A 22,601-nucleotide genomic window follows, 5' to 3' on the forward strand; every position below is an offset into this window, starting at 1 on the left:
TTTATTGTAGAATTTGTGCGCATGCGTTAATTTTAATTTTGTCAAGTGGCTTTCAAACAAATCAATACATGGACTGGGTTTATGGAAAAACCTCAACAAACACGCTGTTTTAAAAGATTTCCTTAATTATTATTAACTAATAATGACGGAACTTAATAATTTACCTCCCGGTTGGGATACAAAAGTAGATAGATTAACTGGAAAGAGGTAAATTTAGTTTTTATTTTTGTTAATTTAATTACATTATCTTTGTTATTAGATACTATATCAATCACCATACCAAAACTACTACTTGGGAAGATCCAAGAAATAAACATCGAGGAAATGGTGAATACATCCCTTTACAGGTACTTAAGTTAAAAATTATATTAAATGTTTTCTTGGTGTGTTAACGTTCACCATTTTTGCTGATGATTTCTAAAATATTTTCGTTTCCTCTTTATGCTGCTTGGATTTGGCACCCTGATAGCATGGAACCCCTGACACTAGAAGAAATTACATTTATCCCAGCCAACCTTCTCCTAAACCAGCATTTCAAATATCTGGTCACAGCCCTAAATATATTCCCCTAAAGGTACAAAGGTGTTATTTAACAAAATGTGCTTTCTAATTGGGGCTTGGTTGTTATCAAAAAATTTTTATTTTAAATAAATGTTTTATTAATATTTTAGGATGTAAAACCATCTCGTAATAATACTTCATTACGACCTCAACAAACGCAAGAATCAACGTTGACCATTTCACAAGAAACTGATGAATCTGTGGCAAAAATAAGTTCAATGTTTCCCACAGTTTCTGATACTCACATTCGGCTACTTTTAAAAAAGTTAGTAAATTAATTAAAGCAATTAAATCTTCTTTTTTAGGTCATGTTTTTCTTTAATTATATAAAAAAATAATTTAAAAAACTTCTTACTTGCTTATTAAATATTTATTGGTACTAGTTTCCAAAATTAATTCATCAATTAATTCATCTAATTAAAATATTTACCGTTATAAATATATAATTTACGTCAATTTTATGTAAAAGATGAAAAAGTTAATCTAAAAATATACACATGAATCACTAACAACAATTTAAAACAAGCAGAGTCACAAACGAATTAAAATATATAAACGAATGAGATATCACACAATAGTGAAAAATTACAATGAAAATACAATGACAGAGTAAACCAGTTACATAATATCAAAAGAAAATAAAAAGAATTACTTTGCAAAACTACATACATAAATATACAGGTGTTCCTGTAAGTTATAGCATAATTTTAATCACAAATACAAAAGTTAAAATGATGATTCATGTAAAAATTTTTGATCTAAACTCATAAATGGTTAAGATATGGGCATTCAAAGTTAAGAAATTCTTAAATATTTTCAATATGGGTTGGTTTAGAAAGATAAAATTTGGTAAACAGTTCAATTTTAGCATGAAAAATCGTTTAAGACCACTTTTGAAAATATGCAACCTTGGATCAATGCTATACAGGTTGTTCACAAAGGTTATTTCCTTAAAACTTTTTTATTATGTCATAAAGCCTTAAATTTTACAACTGATTCTAAAAGCCATTTCATTTTAAAATTATTTTCACTCTTAAAAATTTTTGTTTAGACGCATCGTTTACGAATTATTAGCAAAAAGATTCAATAGACAAATTCTAACTGGAGCAGTAAAGCAACTTTCACAACAATACGCAACTTTTTTGTCTCTTGACATTTTTTCCTAAAATTGTTAGTTTGATCACAAAAAAATAAAATAATACACAAGCTCAAGTGAATTAATTTAGAGATTGGTTATTATTAGTCAAAGAAATTAAATTATCTTAAATAATTGATCTCAGCATTATTTTATTTTTTGTGATCAAACTAACAATTTGTTAATTGTTGCACTCTGTCAAGAGATAGAAAGTTGCAGATTTTCCCCCTTAACTTTAGAGGACTATAAGTTGAAGGAGAAAGGGTTTTGAACAAAAAGTTATACTTTGAAAGACTTTGTTGAAATTTTGGTAAATTGTACTACTAGCGCCTACTTTGATTGTAATTTGCTGATTTAATATTTTCAGAAAACCCATTTTTTCTCAATTTTTTCTTATACAACGATATAATTTGATATGTTGATCGCATAGAGGGATTTATCCTCTATCAAAGTATGCAAAAAAATATATGCATTCCATTTAAAAAATAACAATGTTGGTTGCCATAGCAACGAAACAGAAAACAATACAAACAAACAAATATCGCCAAAAAATGCGCCCCGATTAATAAAGAAACTTCTATTTGAAACATTTTTCTTTAAAACCACAAATTTTAATGGCGAAGTTATTGGTTATATTTGACACACCTGTATGTACTGTTGCACTCTGTGCAGTTTAGTTTTTTTATTGTTTAAGTGCTGGGTAGATAACAAATTAAGTATTGAATTCTTATTGCTAAATGCTAATGTTGTTACATCAAGTTTTGAAAAAATCTTTTACGATTGTTGAGATGTATCATTTAAACGAAATAGGTTTGTAAATATTGTTTCCTAAGGTTTTTCTATACAGGTGTCTCATGTAACTAGTTCGTTAGCACTTTTTCAGGTTTCACTACTCGTAGAGGTATAAAATTTCGCTAGCATGGGTTGTTGATAGCTGTCAGTGTAAGATAGCTGCCACTTCCGGTCCGTAAAAAAAATGTTGACTTTGATAAAAGTTATTTCGCGTTTTTCATTTTCGAGTTATTTTGGTTTTAAGCTTTTTTTGGAAAATTTCAAGTTTCTTTAAAACCCCATATCTTAGCTAACGTTCATTCAAAAAAGTTCTAAATTGGCACCATTACTCTTCAGATGCTGTCAAATAGATTGTCATTTGTGGTATCAGAGTATCTTACACAGGTGGTCAAAAATTAAATTACCGTTTTCAATGGCGAGAAAATTTTAAATGGAACGCCCCATATTTTTTTAACCTACCAGAAAGGGAATTTAATTCTCTACAAATTGTCTATAAACATTCCTATACTTATTTATTGTAGTTTCTCTCATATTGGGGAATTTATCAAAACGTGCACGGAATGCAGGTTTTTTAAAATTCGAATAACTGGAGAACGGCTGAATTAAATTGCAAAAAGGAAAGTTATTTATAAACCTTGAGAACAGATAAATCCAAATATGTAAAAATATACAGGTTGTTCTATTTAAAAAAATAAAGTAGGTGGCGACTTCCGGTATAACCGGAAGTGCTAGAAATCTGCAAATATTTTAGTCGAAGAGAACGCAATTGATAATACTTAAGTCTGAATTTTCAAATTTTTATTTTGGTCAGAACCTGAGAAACGTCTAATGACCGGTCTCGCTGAGACCCTGTATAGTTCATTTTTTTTCTATAACACCTGTGCAATTGTTGTAAAGTTGGCAAAATTAACAGAGAGATTTGTTTTATCATGTTTTTAAATAGATATGTCACACTGACGTTTGAGCTTTCGTTATTCAAAAAGAAAAGGTGCATAAAAAATGTTGTTAAAACCTTGTCCTCAAATAACTTTATAACCTATTTGTCAAGTTTGACGTACAATTTCATAGCCGACTACTAAATTTTCGCTTATTTTAAATAACATTACGAAATACGTGTCTTTAGTTATTTAAGTTTTTTATGAAAACGACAAAGTTTGTTAAAAAATAATAAGAGTAAGAAAAGTTTTAGAATGAAATTCCACATGAAGTGAAGTAGTAATGTATTAAATCCGCCGAAAAGTTAAAAAAATCTGTCAAAATTTAGGGTACCATTACCCTTAATCAACCCTTTGAAATGCCTCAATTGAGTTCAATTTGCTACCAATTAATACCCTTGAATTAAGGGTATTAATGAGTGTATCAAGGGCCTCATACGTCATTAATTATTCATAATTGTTCAAACTGTCAATTTTTGACATATAAAGCTGTCAACGGCGATATTTCGGCGCCTACTTTGATTGTAATTTGCTGATTTAATATTTTCAGAAAACGCATTTCTTCTCAATTTTTTTCTTATACAACCATGGTTTGATATGTTCATCCCATAGAGGGATTTATCCTCTATCAAAGTATGCAAAGAAAACATATGCATCCCATTTAAAATAATTATGTTGGTTGTCATAGCAACGAAACAAAAAACAATACAAACAAGCAAATCTTGCCAAAAGATGCACCACGATTAATAAAGGATCTTGTATTTGAAACATTTTCCTTTAAAACCATAAATGGTGAAGTTATTGGCTATATTCCAGACATTTGACACACCCTCTGTATAACGGTAAATTATAAAATTAATAAATAAATTTAAGTAAATTTTAATTAGATAATTATGTTTCCACTTAAATAGATTTTGGCTGATGATGAATTAATTTTCGAAACCGGTACCAATAAATATTTAATAAGCAAGTAAAAAGTTTTTTAAATTACATTTGTTTCATATAATTTTTATATTATTATATCGTAAACTTGCAACATGGATTCCCGCAACAATTTTTTTTTTTATTAAAATCTCACTGTAAATATAACTTTACACTAAAAACTTTCTTTTAGGTATCACAATCGTGAAGCAGTGGTAATAAGTGCTTTGCAGGTTGAAAAGCATCCGATTGCAACCCCCGGGCCTTTCGCGACTCCGCCACCGGCTCGGAGTATTTTTCCGGGAATTCATCCTTCTTTACAGATGACGCCACCTTTGGGAGTTCGCAGTTATTCATCGCGAGGTGGTAGTCCCATCACTAGGTTTGGCTCATTTGGGGCTACGTTAGAGAGTCCCAGAGTAAACGATCATCCTCGAAATCGACCACATTCTTCACCGAAGCTAAAACTAAGGTTCTTTTCGCTTAAAATAATTTTGTTATAGCCCCAGAATCTTTTGTTTCAACCATCCCCTACTTGGAATCTTGTTGGAGCATGCTAGAACATTAAATTTTTGTAGTTATTTTATATTTTATTTGTTGTTGTGGTAAAATTAAATGGTTTTTGATTTATTTTAAGCAGCTTAATTATAATCTTGTTATTATATTTTTATTTAAAGGTACATGAAATCAATTTTTCCAAAAGCCGAAGAAACTGTTATATTGGATGTTTTAACAAGTAACGAAAATAACATTCAAAAAGCATCGGATACTTTAAAAGGGATGGGTTATGAACGAAGAGATCCAGTTAAATTATTACAACAACAAGAAGCTGAAGCAAAACGGGAAGAGGAAGAAAAAGCAAGACAAAACGAAGCCGTTGAAACAATTGAAATTCTTTTGATACCTAAAATAAAAACACCAGAAGAAAAAGATCGAAGTAAATATAAATATAATAATTTATTTCCCCGTCTAAAAGATGGCGCTATTTTGACATACCCTACTTAACTTTCTTTTTTCAGTTAAAATAAGTCTTCAAGAACAATACAAAGATATAACAGAACAAGTAATAACAATAGCATTAGAAAGTGTCGAATATGACGAAACTAAAGCCTGCCAAATTTTGCAAATAATGGTGCAAGAAGATGCTGATAATAAAGAGGAAAACACTGAAATCAAAGATACCGTAGATTCTTTAGAAGAGGAACCATCTTCGCTACAACCACAAATTAATATTCCAATATCACAAAGTCGGCATTCATTTAAATCGTTGATAGCGGAAAAATCGGAAGTGCCCTCTAAAGATAAAAATATTCCGAGAATTTTTGTTGAAGAAAATTGTAATAAAATGGCTTTAGGTGCAAATCCAAATTATGCTAAGGGACCAAAGGATGAATTATTACTGTTAGTTTATAATAATATTTATAACTTTCTTTATTTTAATATTCTAAAATAAATAAATCTTGTTTTAGATTAGATTATGCTCCATGGGATGGGCCGAATGAGAATCTTCGGTGTGGACCAAAAAAAGGTTTAGCAAAAGGACCAAATAAAAATAATTTATCGAATCGTGACTATAAATCGTTTGGACCCAATCCCGATTTGAGAAAAGGAGCTAAAGTCGGTTTGGCGAAAGGGAGTATGTTTAAACAATTTCGGAATATTGTTATTGGAGAATCTCGTGGAAAATAGCTAATGTTGTGTTCTTTGTTGTAAAATATGATTAGGTTTAATTTTTTTTAATTAACAACACGGGTTTTATTTTTTTAGTAATTTTAAACTTTACTGGTTATATTATGAATTTAAACTTAACAGATTTTTTTATTCACAAAAGATATAATTATCTATTGGATTTTAAGATAGTATGTTTTTCGTTTTATATATTTTATATTTTTATCTTATTTTATTTTTATATGTTAATTTTTTTATTGTTTTTTTATAATTTTTGAGTTTATGGTTGGAGATATCATGTTACAGTTACTCCAATTATGCTTTCTACTCATTTATTGTCCAATTTTGTCTGCCACATCGATTTATTCTCATTTTCTAATAACAAAAAATTCGTCGCTTTGAGACAGCTAGGTATAAAAACTTTGAGTAGGCTTACAGATCAAATTGTAAACGAATTTTGCTACTTACAATTGATTTCACAAATAATTAATCCAGTATATAGGTGTCTCAGCGAGACCGTTCATTAGACGTAAAAATCAGCTTTTCTATCTACAAAATCTCTACTTAGCAGTAACATACAATCGCTTTAAATGACTTTTTTTTAGTACTGCAGACTGAAGTATTAAAGTAAAGTTCTGTCTGATTATAAAATGTTACTTTAGGGAGATATTCGATTCTTTTATACATATTCTATTATATCTCCATTACTTATTTCAGCTGTGGATTTCCTTTTCTAATACACAAGCTATCGTTAACAGCTTTTGACAGGATTTTTTGTCAAATATTCTTGGTCAAGCTTTATCAAAGCCGCAACTATCACCGTTCGGGAGTAGCTGAGTACTGAAAATCCGATGCAACTTGCTTCTTTTAAGACAAAAACTACCAAATTTTCTTTTTTATTATCTGGAGCTGACCATGATAGAGACTGCCTTTTCGCAGAGCTGGTTCATATTAGTCTGCGCCCGTTTCCGACAGAAACAACCGGATGTTAATAAGTAACCTTTCCCCGCACAGTCGATCTATACACATCTCTTAATACTACTTAAAAGTTCCAGAGTCGCATGGTATAGGTAAACTTTATATCCTTGTTAATTAAATTTATTTCCTTTATATCCTTGTGGCTGCATTCCTCGCTTTGCCACCTTGAGACACATCTTGAATTTGATTTTATCAACTTTTCGACATAGCATCCTCGTCATTGCATAAACTCTAGGACATCCTTAGATCAATGTTCGTTGTCCTCCATTATTTTTATGGAGTTGTTGGAAGATTTTATTTGATTTTTAGTTTTATATTTGATTTTTATTTTTAGATTCTAATTAATAGCGTATTTCATAAAAGATTAACTTTTTTTAGTTTATCTTACACAATCATAACAATAGCTTTTCTAAATTTTTAATGTGATACTTCACTTCCGTCTTTATTGCATCCGAAAATAATTATATCATCTGCTAGAATGTCTACTCCCTTCAATCTTTGAAGAATATTTTTCATTTGGAATATTAGGTGCTGGAGCTATCTCAAATGGCTTTAATCTTGTGTACATTCTTATGTACTTTTTCAAAATCGTTCCGAATCACTCTACATGTTTCATGTCCTATAATATAATACATATCGTGACAATGGTAATTTTTAGCAAAAATTCCGATGTTTTGAAAAAGGATTGTTGCTAAATATTTGCAAAAAAGTACGTGTTTAATTCAATAACTTAAGATGAAATGGAAAGGTCCAAAAAACAAATCGCTCTTTCTGTTAAAATTAAACTACATACTTTTCTTAATAGATTCTAATTTAACAAATTTTCCTTATTATGATATCGCCTAATTTTTCTCTCTTCAAATAGAGTTCATTGAGATATTCAGTTCGACGGCGATGTCACAAATACGTTTATAATAATAAACCCTATCCAGGTTATTTGGTTATTTTTAAAGTTTGTGGGGTTTCGTTAGTCCTCCTTTTATAGGATATTTTACCCTTTTTATATGGCTTATTTACCATGTACTTGTACTACTTTTCACAACTGATTTTCTATAGAGAACATGAGAAATCTGTAGTGATCTCCTAACCTTAAACTCATATGTGGTATATCCGACCGCGTTCAGATGCCTCCTCCGCATCCAAACCGCCCATTACTTTTTTGGACATTACTTCAGATTCTTCTAATGCTTAACTTCAACATAAAATGATTTTCACCATACAACGCAATAAACAAACGCGATGTGTTCTATTTAAACCCAGATGTGATTTTCTGTCGCCTCATATTCTCTGATTTTTATATTGTAGAAGTAATAGTTAAGAACTCAGATCACAACAGTGCCAAGGGTATCTGCTAACCATTCAGGCTCTTCTCAATATGTATATTGTTGGCTGCTGCGGTGTAAGTTCGCTTGGATAACGTTGAGTTCTGTACGGGTTTCATTTTTTTAGTGTCTTTATATGTTCTCATAGGTGGGCTCAACTTCGTCGGAGACAGTAAGACAATCAAGATGTAATAAATGTAATATTAATACTATTATCAACTTGTCAGATTTTATTGTCAAAAGCGATCTTATCTTTTGCGTTCTGCCTTAGCAAACTAATTCAACTATTTCAATGCATTCTGATTTTGTACCACTACGTATTTTATGCAAAACGTCAACGTCAGCATTGCTCTCTATCGCTTTGGACACCAAAGCCTTCATTGGGTTAAATTTTTGCCCTACAACCGCCTTCTTTTGTGATATTTTGTTTAACGTGGTTCCCTTTTGCTAGGCTTCAACATTAGTTTCGCGGTGCTTTATTTCTTCTCATCATGCGTCATATACGTCTTCTTTCTGAATCCTTTTTCACAACGTTCGAAAAAAATTCTCCAGTTTTATGTGAAGTTATCGGGGACTTTAATTGGAAGACACGCCAAGCGATTTTAATCTTAATTTAACGAAAATTCTGTGGAAGGAACAGCTTACAAATCTTTTCACGAGATTTGTTTGAAGTACATAGTAGCCAAGAAATGTGGCGCGTTTTATTTTGAATTGGGTGATTTTGAAGGATTGAATTGAGAGTACAAACTTTGCTGTTAGTAAGCTCAGTGGTTGAACCAGTACGTACGAGGTAGCTTGCACTCATAGTCAAATCATTTTTTTTGTTGCCCACCAGATATGAGAAGAAGAGAAATATGATCGATAACGCTGCAAATAATTAATTTTAGTAGAAAAATTTATATAAAATTATGAAAATATAACTTACTCTAACATTTGCACCTGATATCTTCTGATATATTATTTACTATGTTGTGGACTTTGAAAATTTAATTCTATTCTGTCACCATAATTGCTTGTAAATGCCAATTTTCGGAATTCCTTCTTTCAATTATCTGGAGACATTGTCTGGGTAGATGTACTATGTTTAAGAAATATGATTCCCACCCCAAGGTTGCGAAACTCTACAAATTTTCGGTGATATAACTACTTCAAAGCACTTTTTCAATGGAAAGTTCTCTTATGATTGTACATGGGTGGGCCAAATTGGGCACTTTTAAAGGGAAACTCTTATTTCTATAAGAGATACAGGAAAAATGACATCAGTGTCTGAGGCTCGATTTTTATAAGAAACTTAATGGCGAAAACCGCATATCTATATCTCTTACGGTTTCAGAGATACAGGATGTTTTTCAAAAAAGTGTATTTTAGAAAAGTCGTCATAACTTTTTTCTTATTGATAAATCTTCCTTTTTGTGAAAACATTTCCAAAGCAACTTTTTAGGTAAAATTTGATGGAAAAATATGCTCTTTTCTGTAATATTATAATCAACTATAGTTTGTATTTAAAAAAATAGAACTTTATATTATATCTCAAAAATTATCAGCTATGTTTAAAATTTTTCAACGGCAGTATATTCTACTCAAAAAAGTGTCTTAGGAATGTATTAACCCCACTTCTATAATTTCAAAAATAAACGAAATATGAGCATTTTTTGAAATCGCTAAAATTTGATTTTTTTGGCTATAACTTTAAAAGTGTCCAATTTGGCCCACCCTGTACAAAGCAAATTAGTTAATTAACAAATAAAACAAGCATGGGGCAGCAATTCATGTTGATATTAAGCATAATTTTGGAGCTAACCTTCATGAACCAACCATCAACTGAAAAGTTGTTTTGATATTTTATTTTCGGTTTTATCTGTATTGTGTATCTGTATCATGTATTGTGTACATATACATAGAGCAGCCTAGAAATAGAAAATGTATAATTTATATTAGTCTCTCTATATCTCAATTCGCTTGTTTACAAACTACTGGGAGATGCTAATATTAACTTTTAGTTTCTTCTTTATTGAGATAACGAAATTATATTAACTACGAATTAGCTGAATTATAATCCATATCAACTGTATTTGTACCTGTCTGCTCGAATATTTAAATATTTTTAACAAGAAAAAAATGTTTTAATTCTTTTAAAGCTTTAAGGCTTAACTTAATATTGTAAAGAAGCGGTTTTAACGTAATATTTTGCTAAAAATTTTTCAAATGGTTAGCTCCAACTTTTCTTTGCGTTTTTAAAACACTTTCTTCTCATTAGAAAGTGTTTAAACCAAGAACATTAATTTAATAACTATATTATTAATTTTTTAAGGAAGAGTTGGAGCTAAAATAATAAATCTGTAAATCCTAAGCGTTAGGCTGTGTTGAAAAATTGTCCGCCCGGATATTAAAAAACGAAAATTCCCAAAAAATAGATATTTTCATGTAAAATTTAAATAAAAATCAAAATGGAGTAAATTCAATCATCAATTTCATTATTAAAAAAATTTAAATACATCTTCAACTCATCTATGTTACCTTAAACAGAGAATTTTAAATTAAATGTAATCAAAAATGATGCATAATATGATACAAGTAGTGTGTTCGTTTTTTTGTTGAGTGTTGTAATTGTGAATTTAATTTGTGGAAAAAAATAAAACATCAAAATGAATTATATCCAGTACTTTTATTCATACAGAAAGAAAAATTACAGTTTATTATTCGCCATAGAAAATACGTAGTCTAATAAGAAAAAATTAACAACTCCTTAATAAACAATTCAATGATTAAAAAAAAAAATTAGATAAAAAAAGAATCTTTTTATGTACCTCTGTAGGTTGTGTATCCATATGGACTCAATAAAAGAGGCACATGATAATGGTCAGTATGATTGATGCAATCAAAAACAATCTAAAAATCAAATTAAAAATTATTATTAATAAATTTTTAATTTTTCTAACTTACTTCTATGAATGGATATAAAGACGTTTGTTTTTTAACTTCAAAATATCGATCAACATCGTAATGTAACTTATATCTTCCTGGTGAGAAATCATCCCGATCCAAAAAATTCCCAAAACGACCATCAATATTTGTAATTCCCTCATTAATATATGTCCATCTACCATCGATTAATTTATAGAGGCTCACTTGAAGCCCAGAAACAGCTTGGCCTTTAGAAGTATCAAGAACGTGAGTTGAAATTGGAGGTTTTGTAGAGTTCATTGGTAATAATTGTGATCGAATTTGCTGTAAAAATCAAAATCAATTTTTAAAAATTAATTTTAATTTTTGTTATTTTACATTCGCCCTTGAAAGATGATTATTTACAACACTAATTCTTTCAGATAGACTCATAACAATCACTTGTATGGCTATATTTAAAAGATAATTAAGGATAAGAGATTAAAAGGTTATCTAACCTCAAAAACTAGAACAACACTCACAAAACTCGCTCGACAAACTGAGCGATTTAAAGAGAAATAATATTTTAAGTGGAAAGTTTGTCAAAAAATGATAAAAAAGAAGAGATAAAACATTTTTTTAAAAACATTTTTGTTACCAAGCTAAAACATTTACCTTTTGAAAATGAACTGGTAAATTTTCAGCTTCCCCACTTTCTTCGTCATCATCCATTTCTTCATTATCTTGATCAGCTTCGTTATCTTGATCACCATCGTTATCTTGTTCCTCAACTTCAACAGTCGTATATTCAACACCTTCTAAATCTTCTTGAATCGTCGATGCATTTCCGTCAATAAACGCAACTTGTTGTTCCATTTGGGGCGAAGAAGCCGCTTTAACTTTCCTTGTATTATGTAATTGAGCCGCTTTTTGATGTCTTATAGTACAGGTATGCTTTAAAAGGCTTAATCTATGAGCGTGCAACGTTTTTTGGCAGTAAAGACAAAAAGCTCGTGTAGGTTCTCCTTGAACACCAGTTAACCAACCTAAATAAACAATTTATTTATACTTTTATTATATTAAGCTTAAATTGTATCAATAATAAAATTATTTTCAAAAAGAACGAGGTTATTTCAAAAAGCTTACTTTGTAGTAATTGCCATAGATGGCGCTAGTGGTGTAATAACTGTCAAAATATTGTATATTTTGACAATTACGTCAAACTAGGATTAATTAAGATAATTTCTTCCTTTTAAACAATTTAAAATCAAATTGATTAAACAAAAAGTTAATTAATTATTACAAAACATTTCTTTTTAACGCTTCTTTAAGTATTGCGTTTTTACCAACTAATCATTTCTCAATCAAATAAAAAAGGGGTGTTTTAGTAAAAACAACTCGTTTTACCTTTAAAATCAGGCATATGTTCCCATGCAGTTCGATAAGTTTGTTTGTAATATTTAGATTTGGCGACGCCGGGCGATGAAACTTGTTGGATTGAGGAGACTTCGATTGAATCGTAATTCGTATCGTATTCGCGATACTCTAAGCTGATTTCCGTTTTTCCGATATCTTGGCCCTGGTCCTCCGGTTCGCTTTCCATTTCACGCGCCCAACAACCGCGAGCAACCGAAAAAACGAAAGTACCTAGGTCGAAAACGGTTACAAATGGTTGCCGATTTTAGTTAGACGCTCCTGGGGATTTCTATTTGTCACTGAACTTACCGGACGCTCGTTATAAAATGGCGAACCCGGGGGATATTGACAAACGGAAATTGAACGAAACGGTCAAATCAACTCCGTAACAATTTTTAATTCACAATTTAAATCATAATAAGATACAGAGATTACATTTAAAAATTGAATCATTATTTTATAACCACACTACATACAATATTTTTTGCATACAAATAAAATTATTCTTTTTCAGTATTATATATGACGCGTTCAAACTTAAAATTAAAATGTACAAATTCAAAAATTCATTTCAATATTTAATTAAAAATGTGTTTTTTAAAACGATATCTTTAATAAACACCTACAAAAACAATAAATTAAATAAAAAAAGATTTATAAAGATTTATTTTAAAAAAATCATTACGCATGCGCAGCTTTATAACCTCAAATTTTAACCATTCAAAATAAACCCTACATAAACATAAAAATCTCAAAAATGAAACTCCTCACTCATAACATGCTGAGTTCGAAATGCCTAAAAGGCGTACAAGTCGGTTACCCCTTAAAATTAACGGTAAGATAGTTTCACCACATTTTAAATTAATTTTTAGGTTAGAATACATTTTTTAGGCGACGGATGTTCGAGAATGCGACGTTGATTTTAATCCGGCTTTTGTAGCGAGATTAATCCCAAAATTAGATTGGGGAGTTCTTATAAAAGCTGCGGATACAATTGGAAAAAATGATAATTTACCTGCGGAAATTTTAAAAGAACACGAACAAGATAATGAGTTCTTAAAGAAGGTTCATCACGTCCTTTTGGAGGTTGATATTGTAACGGGGGAGTTGACGTGTCCTGAAACAGGGCGAGTTTTTCCTATTAATAATGGAATACCTAATATGCTGCTAAATGAAGATGAAGTATAATTTAATTTTACTTATAAATGTTGGGGCATTTAAGTTTGTTAAGATAGTGTAAAAGCTATCCTATTTAAATCTAACATTGTACATTTTTTTAGGTTATATATTTTTTACTGTTCAATATTTCAAATATTTTTTACGTTAGCTGATAAGATTTAGTTAACAAATCTATTACATTTAAATTGAAAATAAATATTCTAAACAAATATACCAGAAAAGTATTTTAAATAATACTCCTTTATGATTCAAGACCTTTTCAAGTGGAAAGTGAATGATTATGAAGAATATTGTAGACTATTAAAAAGAATTTTTAACTTAGCAACATATAAGTGAGCGGTAAAAGACAGAATTCATTCACAGAGAGACAGTCAGAAGTTGAGAAGGAACATTACAAACTGCACAAATGAGAATGGACGATATTGAATCAGCATTTCCTTTCGACAAAACAATTGAGTAGTAACTGTTTTGCAGATTTCCATTCATTTTCAATCAAACTATAAAAATACACAATACAAAATATAGAAATATATTTCTTCATAATCTTTGGAGCAAAAAGATTTCTACAATGGTAGATAGGAACTAGGGTGAAGAAGGGGTTGAAGGTTAATGTAGCAAAGACAAAGATGATGAAATTCTGCAAAGGGGGAAGAAGAAAGAGGGCGGAATGGAGATGGCAGGGGAGAGGGATAGAGGAGGTCAGAGAATTCACATATCTGAGGTACAGAAAATCTAACAATTGTTAGATATTCTGTGTCTGGGGTACAGATTCAGGGAGGATAGCAAGAACCAGGCGCTTGTGAGGAAGATGGCTAAAAGGGCAAATAAGGCGATGGTGCAGGTCTGGAGATGGGGTGAGAGAGTGTTAGGAAGGGGCATCAGAAAGAGAAAGATTGTGTTTGATGGGTTGGCGAGGAGTGCAATGATGTATAGGGCGGAAGTTTGGGCATGGAAGAGATAGGACATTCTGGAGGACGTACACAATCGGTGCTGGACGTGGGTTCTGGGTCTGGCGATGGAAACAGTGGGGTATATTGTGAGGGAGGAAGTGAAGGTGGATGAAACAATGGTGGAGACAACAAAAAAGCAGTTAAATATGAAGAAATGATAGATAGAAGACCATACTGCGGGATCCTGGGGGAGTGTTGAAAGGAAGTTAGGGAGGGGAAGATTAGATATGGTAAAGGAGAGAGGAGTCCAGAGACAGGAGAGAAGGACGCAGATAAGAGAGGGAAGGTGCAATGAAAGATATGGGGACAAAATGACGGAAGGGCTTCCAAAATACTTGGTGAAGGAGGGGAGTGAGAAAGGGAAAAGGTTGGTGGCCAGATTTCAGTGTGGTGATGAGGAGAGAGCGAACAGGTACTGGGCGGATGATGTGGAGAGGTGGTGTCGGTTGTGCAGAGAGGATTTGGAGACATTACAACATATGTTGAGGGGATGTAGTGAGCTGAGAGATGAAGAAAATAAGGTGGCAGATTCTGGAAGAGGGGGGGAAGGCATGGTGTGAATAGGTGAAGTTAAGTTTGGTTTGTCATGTATTGTGCAGAAAATTGTAAGCTTTTAGTGTAACAATAAAAACTTTTATTATAAGAAGGGATATTAACCGAGACTGTATGTATGTAAGGACAAGGATGGTACACTCTTGATGAATGTGGAGAACATAGCAGATGATTCGGACACGGAGAGAGTGGTGATATAAACTGCTGAACCAAAGATAAAACTACTATCCTTCGATGAGATAACAACAGCTTTAATGAAGATGAAAAATGGAAGGGCACCAGGCGAAGATGGAATTACGCCGAAACTCATGAAGATGGCTGGAACGGAGCTTGTATGATATGGCAAGGAGAACGGATGCCGGAGAAATGGAAAACGGGAATCATCTGCCGCACAAGAAAGGGGACAAGACCAATTGCGACAATTTTAGGGGAATTATGCTTTTGAATGCCGCATTCAAAGTATTGTCGAATGTAATCTACGAGAGGATAAAGCCATATGCTGAGAACATACTGGGTGAATACCAGTGTGGCTTCAGGGAAGGAATATCTGCAATGGACCAAATCTTCCTCCTTTGTCAAGTAACCGAGATATATTACGAGTATAACACTGACTTACACTGCATATTTAGAGACTTTAAAGAAGCCTTTTACAGTATACAGAGGACTAGGCTAATTTAATACAAACGGGAATCCCCCGAAAACTGGCACTGGTAGCAATGATGACAATGGAGGGCTCCAGAGTCGTGGTATCGGTGCAACGAAGAATATCTGATGTTTTTGACATACGGAATGGTGTGAGACAGGGAGGAATGGACGGAATGGGCCATTGGTAGTCTCGAAAACAGAGGCAGCATTACGCCAAATTCATTTCAAATATGCGCATATGCGGATGATGTATTGATAATGGCCAGAAGCTATGAGAAGCTTGTGGAGATTTTTACTGGCATTGAAAGAGCAGCCAAAGATGAAATCCTGTATATAGAAGATAACACGAAGTGAACAGAGGGAAAGACCTGAAACTATAACAGTAGGCGAATATACTTTCGAGAATGTTCAAGCATTCAAGTATTTAGGTGTAATCTTTATGAATGACAATAACATAACGGAAAGAAAACAAGAAAGAATACAAGCTGCAAAGAGATGTTATTAATATGCGCCATGAGGATTTGCAAATCAAAGGACTAAAGGTCTACTAGAGCCAAGCTGAGGGTGTATAAGACCTAGGTCAGACAAGTTTTAACTTACGGAGTGGAACCCTGGAATCTGACGGAAGCGGACTTCGAGAGTTTGACAGATAATCAGTAAAATATTTGGACCAGTGATAGAAGCAGATGGAATACGGAGAAAAATAAATTTTGAACTCCGAGATTTAAAGGGTGGCGAAGACAAAGACTTAGATAGCTTTTAGAGCAAACATGGTAGGCACAAGACGTAGGGGCAGACACCGCACGAGATATAAAGATAGAGTGGATGATTAGAGAAAGATTTGAAGTGGTAATAAAACGTGTTGAAAGAATAGAACTGCTGTGAATGAAGCCAGTTTAGTGCTAATTAGCTGGCGCCAGAAGTTGTTTCCACATAAATGTTATAATTCTGTACTGGCACAGTAATAAAAATGGCGTCAAGTGATGTACTTCCCGCTGGCATCAATATGGTACTCCAAATGTGCTCCTTGGAACTGCACACGTTATTAACAAAAAAAAGCGAAACCATAGTTGCTGGGTTAGATCGTGGATTGCACGTAGAAATAACCTAGATGCGTCTAGTACTTTAATTGAGAATTATGCCATGAAGACCATCAAACATTTTTTAATCATTTAAGAATGACTGAAGAGAGTTTCATGTTTTTGTTGAGGCAAGTATCCTCTAAAATACAAAAATTCCAGCTCACGTAAAACTGCAAGCAACTTTAAGATTTTTGGCTTCTGGAAATTCTTCTGCAATATGTATATGTATCGTTTTCCAAAAAGCACAATTTCTAAATTGATATGTGTATCTTCTTCGTATTTTTGCTTTTGCCGAGGTTTTTGTCAAAATTAGGAACTGTTTTCTTCATAACTTCAACTATCCTTCTGACAGCTTTATTTCGTGCTGTCGGTCCTTATATTGTTGAATTTTCTGATTCTACAAACAAAGATATTGTATTGATTGTTCATACGTTTCTAGAAATAGTACTGTTTGTTCTGATGTCCATTTTTGGACGGTTTATTAGGATTTGTTCATTTTAGTTGGACGAACACGTTAATAGTTACACCGTTTTTTTATAAATACTGTTAATGGCGCCAAAAAATAGAAGTAGCGTCAACTTTGTTGGCGTTATGATTACAATTTATTGGCGCCAGTGATTTTTTGCTATTTCCACATGCAAATGAAGCAGGCGTCAGTAATCCGTACATGTGGAAACTTAGGAAATTTATCTATAGAGTTTTTCCTGATTAATAGAAAGGATACCGAAAACGGCTACGTTCGTAAATACTTATTCAAATATGCTTGGTAAAAACAGAATTAAAATGTATTCTAAATGTTAATTTAGTAATAATTCTTATAATCTTTAAATAAATAATTATTAATTAAAAAATTTTTTTTATTTGTTTTTATTTTGACATTAATGTTTTAGGCTACGTTCTTTAAACATCTTATTCGAATGAAAACAGTTCGTGTTGAAACAAGTTTAATTTAGTGATAATTAACTAAATTAAGTGATTAAATAAGTGAAAAATGAGTGGAAGTAATCCATGCCCTGATGATACCTTTAAGATATTACTTACAACCGATAATCATTTAGGTTATGGCGAAAAAAAACCTATTATAGGTTAGGATTATTTTAGCGCGAAAATTTTTTTTCATTTTAATTAATCATTAATCTTGTTATAGATCAAGATTCTTTTCGAACTTTCGAAGAAATACTTAAACTAGCCGTTAAGAAAAATGTCGATATGATTCTTTTAGGTGGTGATTTATTTCATGATGTTCAACCGACCAATTATACATTATTTAAATGTACCGAGTTATTAAAAAAGTATATCTTATTACAACCATTTATTACTATGCTAAATTTATTGAATTTTTAAGGTATTGCTTAGGGGATCGACCCGTTGCTATTGAATTTTTATCAGATCCAACTGAAAATTTTCGACAATCTAACCCTATTGTTAATTACGAGGACCAAAACATGAATATATCAATACCTGTTTTTTCCATACACGGAAATCATGATAACCCATCAGGTGCCCAACAAGTATCTGGTTTAGACATAATCTCAGCAACGGGATTGGTAAATTATTTTGGTAGAGTTACAGATATAAAAAATGTAACAATAACTCCAATATTATTAAAAAAAGGGTCAACAAAAATCGCTCTTTACGGTTTATCTCATATTCCTGATCAACGTTTAGCTCGCTTATTTCATGAGAAAAAAGTTTCAATGTTACAACCAGAAGGAGATGATTGGTTCAACATTTTAGTTTTACATCAAAATCGAGCGAATAGAGGCTCAAAAAATTTCATCCCAACAAGTGTCATTCCAAGTTTTATTGATTTAGTTTTATGGGGTCATGAACATAACTGTGACATCGAACCAGTTCAATTAGAACATGGTCCCCACATAACTCAACCTGGAAGTTCCGTAGCAACTTCTTTATGCGAAGGCGAATCTATAGAGAAAAAGATTGGGATTCTAAGAGTTTTTAATAAATCATTTAGTATTAACCCAATTCCATTAGCTACGGTTCGTCCTTTAATGTTTTCGAGTATAACATTAAAATGTCCTGATAGAGATGAAGATTATAATTCCGCGGATCCAAAAGAACAAGCGAAACAGGAAGTTCGTGCGGAAGTTGATAAGTTAATTTTTGAGGCTATTAAAAGACAAGAATTAGCTGGGGCTGATTCTTTAATGCCTTTCGTAAGATTATTTGTGAGATATTATTGCGAAACGCAAGTTTTTAATGCAATTCGAATGGGACATGATTATGAGGATAGAGTTGCTAACCCTACGAGTATGTTTAAATTGGTTAATATGAATTTGAGAACGTCGTATAAAGTACCAGATTTACCAGGAATTGACCCACGAATTATGGATGAAGTAAAAAAAAATAAAATTAATTATTTCTATGATATTATTGTTATTTTTTTAGGATATTATACATTCAGGAAGACTTGATGATCATATAAATGATTATTTTAATCATCCAGATCGCGTGACTGAAATGTCTATTTACTCTACAAAAGTTTTAACTAGAGCAGTACAAAAATGTGTTGACTCTGATGATTTAGATGCTATCGCTCATGCAATAGAGTATGATATACAGGGCACGGAACTTTACTTTTTTGTAATAAAACGATACGATTTCCCCCCTCCACTCGTTCTCAGAAAATCTACATTAAAAGAACTGCAGCGTACTGTTCAGTGGGAAATTAAATTTTCAAGTTAGAAAAAAATTGTGTTAACAAAAATTGTTCCTGAAACAATTCTAAACAAACTTTGTCAACATTTTTTTTTTGATTTAATCAATAATTAAGGAGATAACCTCAAAATAATAATTTTTCCGTTTTTATACATAATTATACTAAGATGCTTAATTAATAGTGATGTAAAAATTTTTTATTAAGATAATTGATTCAAAATCGAAATTGAAACAAATTTTATTTAAAACATTTTTTAGTAAAAACAATAATTGTTGAGATAATTAATTTTGATAGCATACCATTCAGAGGGAAATTAAAATTTTAAGTTAGCTAAAAATTGTATTAACAAACACTGTTCCCGAAGTAATTCTAAACAAATTTTGTTAACAACATTTTTTGATTAAATCAATAATAGGGATATAACCTCAAAAATATTGATTTTTGTATCATACTGTTCAGTGGGAAATTAAAATTTCAACTTAGATAAAAATTGTGTTAACAAAAATTGTTCCTGAAACAATTCTAAACAAACCCTGTCAACATTTTTTTTTATTTAATCAATAATTAAGGAGATAACCTCAAAATAATAATTTTTCCGTTTTTATACATAATTATACTTAGATGCTTAATTAATAGAGATGTAAAAAATTTTTATTAAGATAATTGATTCAAAATCGAAATTGAAACAAATGTTTTTTAAAACATTTTTTAGTAAAAACAATAATTGTTAAGATAATTAATTTTGATAGCATACTATTCAGAGAGAAATTAAAATTTCAAGTTAGCTAAAAATTGTATTAACAAACACTGTTCCTGAAGTAATTCTAAACAAATTTTGTTAACAACATTTTTTGATTAAATCAACAATAAGGATATAACCTCAAAAATATTGATTTTTGTAGCATACTGTTCAGTGGGAAATTAAAATTTCAAGTTAGATAAAAATTGTGTTAACAAAAATTGTTCCTGAAACAATTCTAAACAAACTTTGTCAACATTTTTTTTTGATTTAATCAATAATTAAGGAGATAACCTCAAAACAATAATTTTTCCGTTTTTATACATAATTATACTTAGATGCTTAATTAATAGAGATGTAAAAATTTTTTATTAAGATAATTGATTCAAAATCGAAATTGAAACAAATTTTATTTAAAACATTTTTTAGTAAAAACAATAATTGTTGAGATAATTACTTTTGATAGCATACTATTCAGAGGGAAATTAAAATTTCAAGTTAGCAAAAAATTGTATTAACAAACACTGTTCCCGAAGTAATTCTAAACAAATTTTGTTAACAACATTTTTTGATTAAATCAACAATAAGGATATAACCTCAAAAATATTGATTTTTGTAGCATACTGTTCAGTGGGAAATTAAATTTTCATGTTAGAAAAAAATTGTGTTAACAAAAATTGTTCCTGAAACAATTCTAAACAAACTTTGTCAACATTTTTTTTTGATTTAATCAATAATTAAGGAGATAACCTCAAAATAATAAATTTTCCGTTTTTATACATAATTATACTTAGATGCTTAATTAATAGAGATGAAAAAAATTTTATTAAGATAATTGATTCAAAATCGAAATTGAAACAAATTTTATTTAAAACATTTTTTAATAAAAACAATAATTGTTGAGATAATTAATTTTGATAGCATACTATTCAGAGGGAAATTAAAATTTCAAGTGAGCAAAAAATTGTATTAACAAACACTATTCCTGAAGTAATTCTAAACAAATATTGTTAATAAAAATTTTTGATTTGATCAATAATTAAGAACATAATCTCAAAAAAATGTTTATATATGTATTTTTATATATTTTTTTATTGAGAAAATCGTTTTAGAATTTAATTTTGAACAACTTTTGTATGAAATTTTCTGCTGAGAACGAGTGGAGGGGGGAAATCGTATCGTTTTGTTACAAAAGTTCCGTGCCCTAATGATATATTTAATTTAGAATTTGTTTATTTTACTAATTATGTTTTAGAATGCAAGAAAGAGCTACTTTAGATAAATTAATAGAACTAAATCCTACAAAAGAAGATTTTGACGACTGTTTTAAGAGGGTTAAAGATCAAAGATTGCAAGATGAAGACAAAGAAATTACTGATGTAAATATACCATTAAATAATTTAATAATTGTTAACTTTAATTCATAGAATTTTGTTTTAGTTAATTAATACATTAAACAACCCAAATAGGCCAAAACCTATAAATATTGTTGTTGATGTTGATGATAATGCTGGTGGCAATGTCGTTAATATTAATTTAACAGATGATCAAAATGAACAATCAACTTCGACAGCTAAACCAACAAGAGGTAAAGGTTCTAGGGGACGTAAAGCTGCTTCTACAACAAAACAAACTCCTCGTGGCCGTGGTCGAGCTAGCAAAGCAAAAAATTAAGTTATACTGAAATGTATACAATTATTTAACATTTAAATTTATTTTATTCAAAGAAATATGGATAATAATTCCCGTGTTTATAATTTTGTTTACCCACTAATCTTTATTTTTCTTTACATTGTGCAGTCATATAATCATAAATTTATTTATTTATGTACATAGGACACAGCACAGGACGAACTCCATAAAAGCTGTGTCACTGAAAAGTTGTGTTGGCGAAAGTGGTTCAAGCATGTCTATTCTTTGCCCTTAAGTCTAAAATCAATTGTAGACATGATTTTTTTGCTGGTCGCTCTGTTGAGAGTAACTTGCTTGAATACATCCACTATATCTTATCTTCTCTGGATGATTCTTGTCAAGTTGATTGAGTATATACGGATTTTAGTAAAGCTTTCGACCGGGTGGATCACACAACTTAATTTTGTTTAAACTAATGAAGTTTGGTATTCAGGGGAACTTTTACAATGGTTTGCTTCCTATCTGAAGGAG

The 22,601-nt window shown here is 30.9% G+C and overlaps 4 protein-coding genes across 8 annotated transcripts; 3 read left to right on the forward strand and 1 right to left on the reverse strand.

Annotated features, from left to right (window-relative positions):
- Positions 1–45: 45 nt before the first annotated feature.
- Positions 46–10,967, forward strand: LOC111425694 (uncharacterized protein PF3D7_1120000). 4 transcript variants are annotated; one of them, XM_023059898.2, is made up of 8 exons: positions 46–207; positions 260–347; positions 470–574; positions 672–826; positions 4,538–4,816; positions 5,022–5,281; positions 5,364–5,745; positions 5,814–10,967. In XM_023059898.2, exons 1-8 carry the CDS (start codon positions 143–145, stop codon positions 6,031–6,033), a joined length of 1,554 nt encoding a protein of 517 aa, XP_022915666.2. In that variant the 5' UTR covers positions 46–142; the 3' UTR covers positions 6,034–10,967. The 4 variants fall into 4 exon arrangements, with proteins under 4 accessions (XP_022915666.2, XP_022915667.2, XP_022915668.2 ...); XM_023059899.2 differs by lacking the exon at positions 470–574; XM_023059900.2 differs by lacking the exon at positions 4,538–4,816 and having other exon boundaries at positions 47–207.
- LOC111425696 (uncharacterized) lies at positions 10,959–12,941 on the reverse strand. Its single transcript, XM_023059902.2, has 4 exons — positions 12,603–12,941; positions 11,871–12,241; positions 11,256–11,540; positions 10,959–11,201 (listed from the first exon to the last, which is right to left on the reverse strand). The coding sequence occupies exons 1-4, from the start codon at positions 12,796–12,798 to the stop codon at positions 11,112–11,114; spliced, it is 942 nt and encodes a 313-aa protein (XP_022915670.1). The 5' UTR covers positions 12,799–12,941; the 3' UTR covers positions 10,959–11,111.
- Positions 12,942–13,289: 348 nt separating this feature from the next.
- Positions 13,290–14,001, forward strand: LOC111425697 (tRNA methyltransferase subunit 11-2). The gene is made up of 2 exons (XM_023059903.2): positions 13,290–13,446; positions 13,503–14,001. Exons 1-2 carry the CDS (start codon positions 13,369–13,371, stop codon positions 13,797–13,799), a joined length of 375 nt encoding a protein of 124 aa, XP_022915671.1. The 5' UTR covers positions 13,290–13,368; the 3' UTR covers positions 13,800–14,001.
- A 3,925-nt stretch (positions 14,002–17,926) lies between these two features.
- LOC111425766 (double strand break repair nuclease mre11) lies at positions 17,927–22,180 on the forward strand. 2 transcript variants are annotated; one of them, XM_023060003.2, is made up of 6 exons: positions 17,927–18,104; positions 18,167–18,311; positions 18,365–19,376; positions 19,429–19,589; positions 21,694–21,817; positions 21,879–22,180. In XM_023060003.2, the coding sequence occupies exons 1-6, from the start codon at positions 18,011–18,013 to the stop codon at positions 22,110–22,112; spliced, it is 1,770 nt and encodes a 589-aa protein (XP_022915771.1). In that variant the 5' UTR covers positions 17,927–18,010; the 3' UTR covers positions 22,113–22,180. The 2 variants fall into 2 exon arrangements, with proteins under 2 accessions (XP_022915771.1, XP_022915772.1); XM_023060004.2 differs by having other exon boundaries at positions 21,866–21,957.
- Positions 22,181–22,601: the final 421 nt, after the last annotated feature.

Source organism: Onthophagus taurus, chromosome 1 (assembly GCF_036711975.1).
Source record: "Onthophagus taurus isolate NC chromosome 1, IU_Otau_3.0, whole genome shotgun sequence".
NCBI lineage: Eukaryota > Metazoa > Arthropoda > Insecta > Coleoptera > Scarabaeidae > Onthophagus > Onthophagus taurus.

What these genes read in the sequence shown, in the direction of transcription:
- LOC111425694 (XM_023059898.2), top strand. Translation starts at nt 143, where the DNA reads ATGACGGAACTTAATAATTTACCTCCCGGTTGGGATACAAAAGTAGAT. An exon ending in TCACCGAAGCTAAAACTAAG is followed by an intron (nt 4,817 to 5,021) that starts GTTCTTTTCGCT and finishes TTTTATTTAAAG; the next exon opens with GTACATGAAATCAATTTTTC. An exon ending in ACCAGAAGAAAAAGATCGAA is followed by an intron (nt 5,282 to 5,363) that starts GTAAATATAAAT and finishes TTCTTTTTTCAG; the next exon opens with TTAAAATAAGTCTTCAAGAA.
- LOC111425696 (XM_023059902.2), bottom strand. Translation starts at nt 12,798, where the DNA reads ATGGAAAGCGAACCGGAGGACCAGGGCCAAGATATCGGAAAAACGGAA. An exon ending in ACATATGCCTGATTTTAAAG is followed by an intron (nt 12,242 to 12,602) that starts GTAAAACGAGTT and finishes TTGTTTATTTAG; the next exon opens with GTTGGTTAACTGGTGTTCAA. An exon ending in TACCAGTTCATTTTCAAAAG is followed by an intron (nt 11,541 to 11,870) that starts GTAAATGTTTTA and finishes TGATTTTTACAG; the next exon opens with CAAATTCGATCACAATTATT.
- LOC111425697 (XM_023059903.2), top strand. Translation starts at nt 13,369, where the DNA reads ATGAAACTCCTCACTCATAACATGCTGAGTTCGAAATGCCTAAAAGGC. An exon ending in GTTACCCCTTAAAATTAACG is followed by an intron (nt 13,447 to 13,502) that starts GTAAGATAGTTT and finishes TACATTTTTTAG; the next exon opens with GCGACGGATGTTCGAGAATG.
- LOC111425766 (XM_023060003.2), top strand. Translation starts at nt 18,011, where the DNA reads ATGAGTGGAAGTAATCCATGCCCTGATGATACCTTTAAGATATTACTT. An exon ending in TGTACCGAGTTATTAAAAAA is followed by an intron (nt 18,312 to 18,364) that starts GTATATCTTATT and finishes TGAATTTTTAAG; the next exon opens with GTATTGCTTAGGGGATCGAC. An exon ending in AAGACAAAGAAATTACTGAT is followed by an intron (nt 21,818 to 21,878) that starts GTAAATATACCA and finishes ATTTTGTTTTAG; the next exon opens with TTAATTAATACATTAAACAA.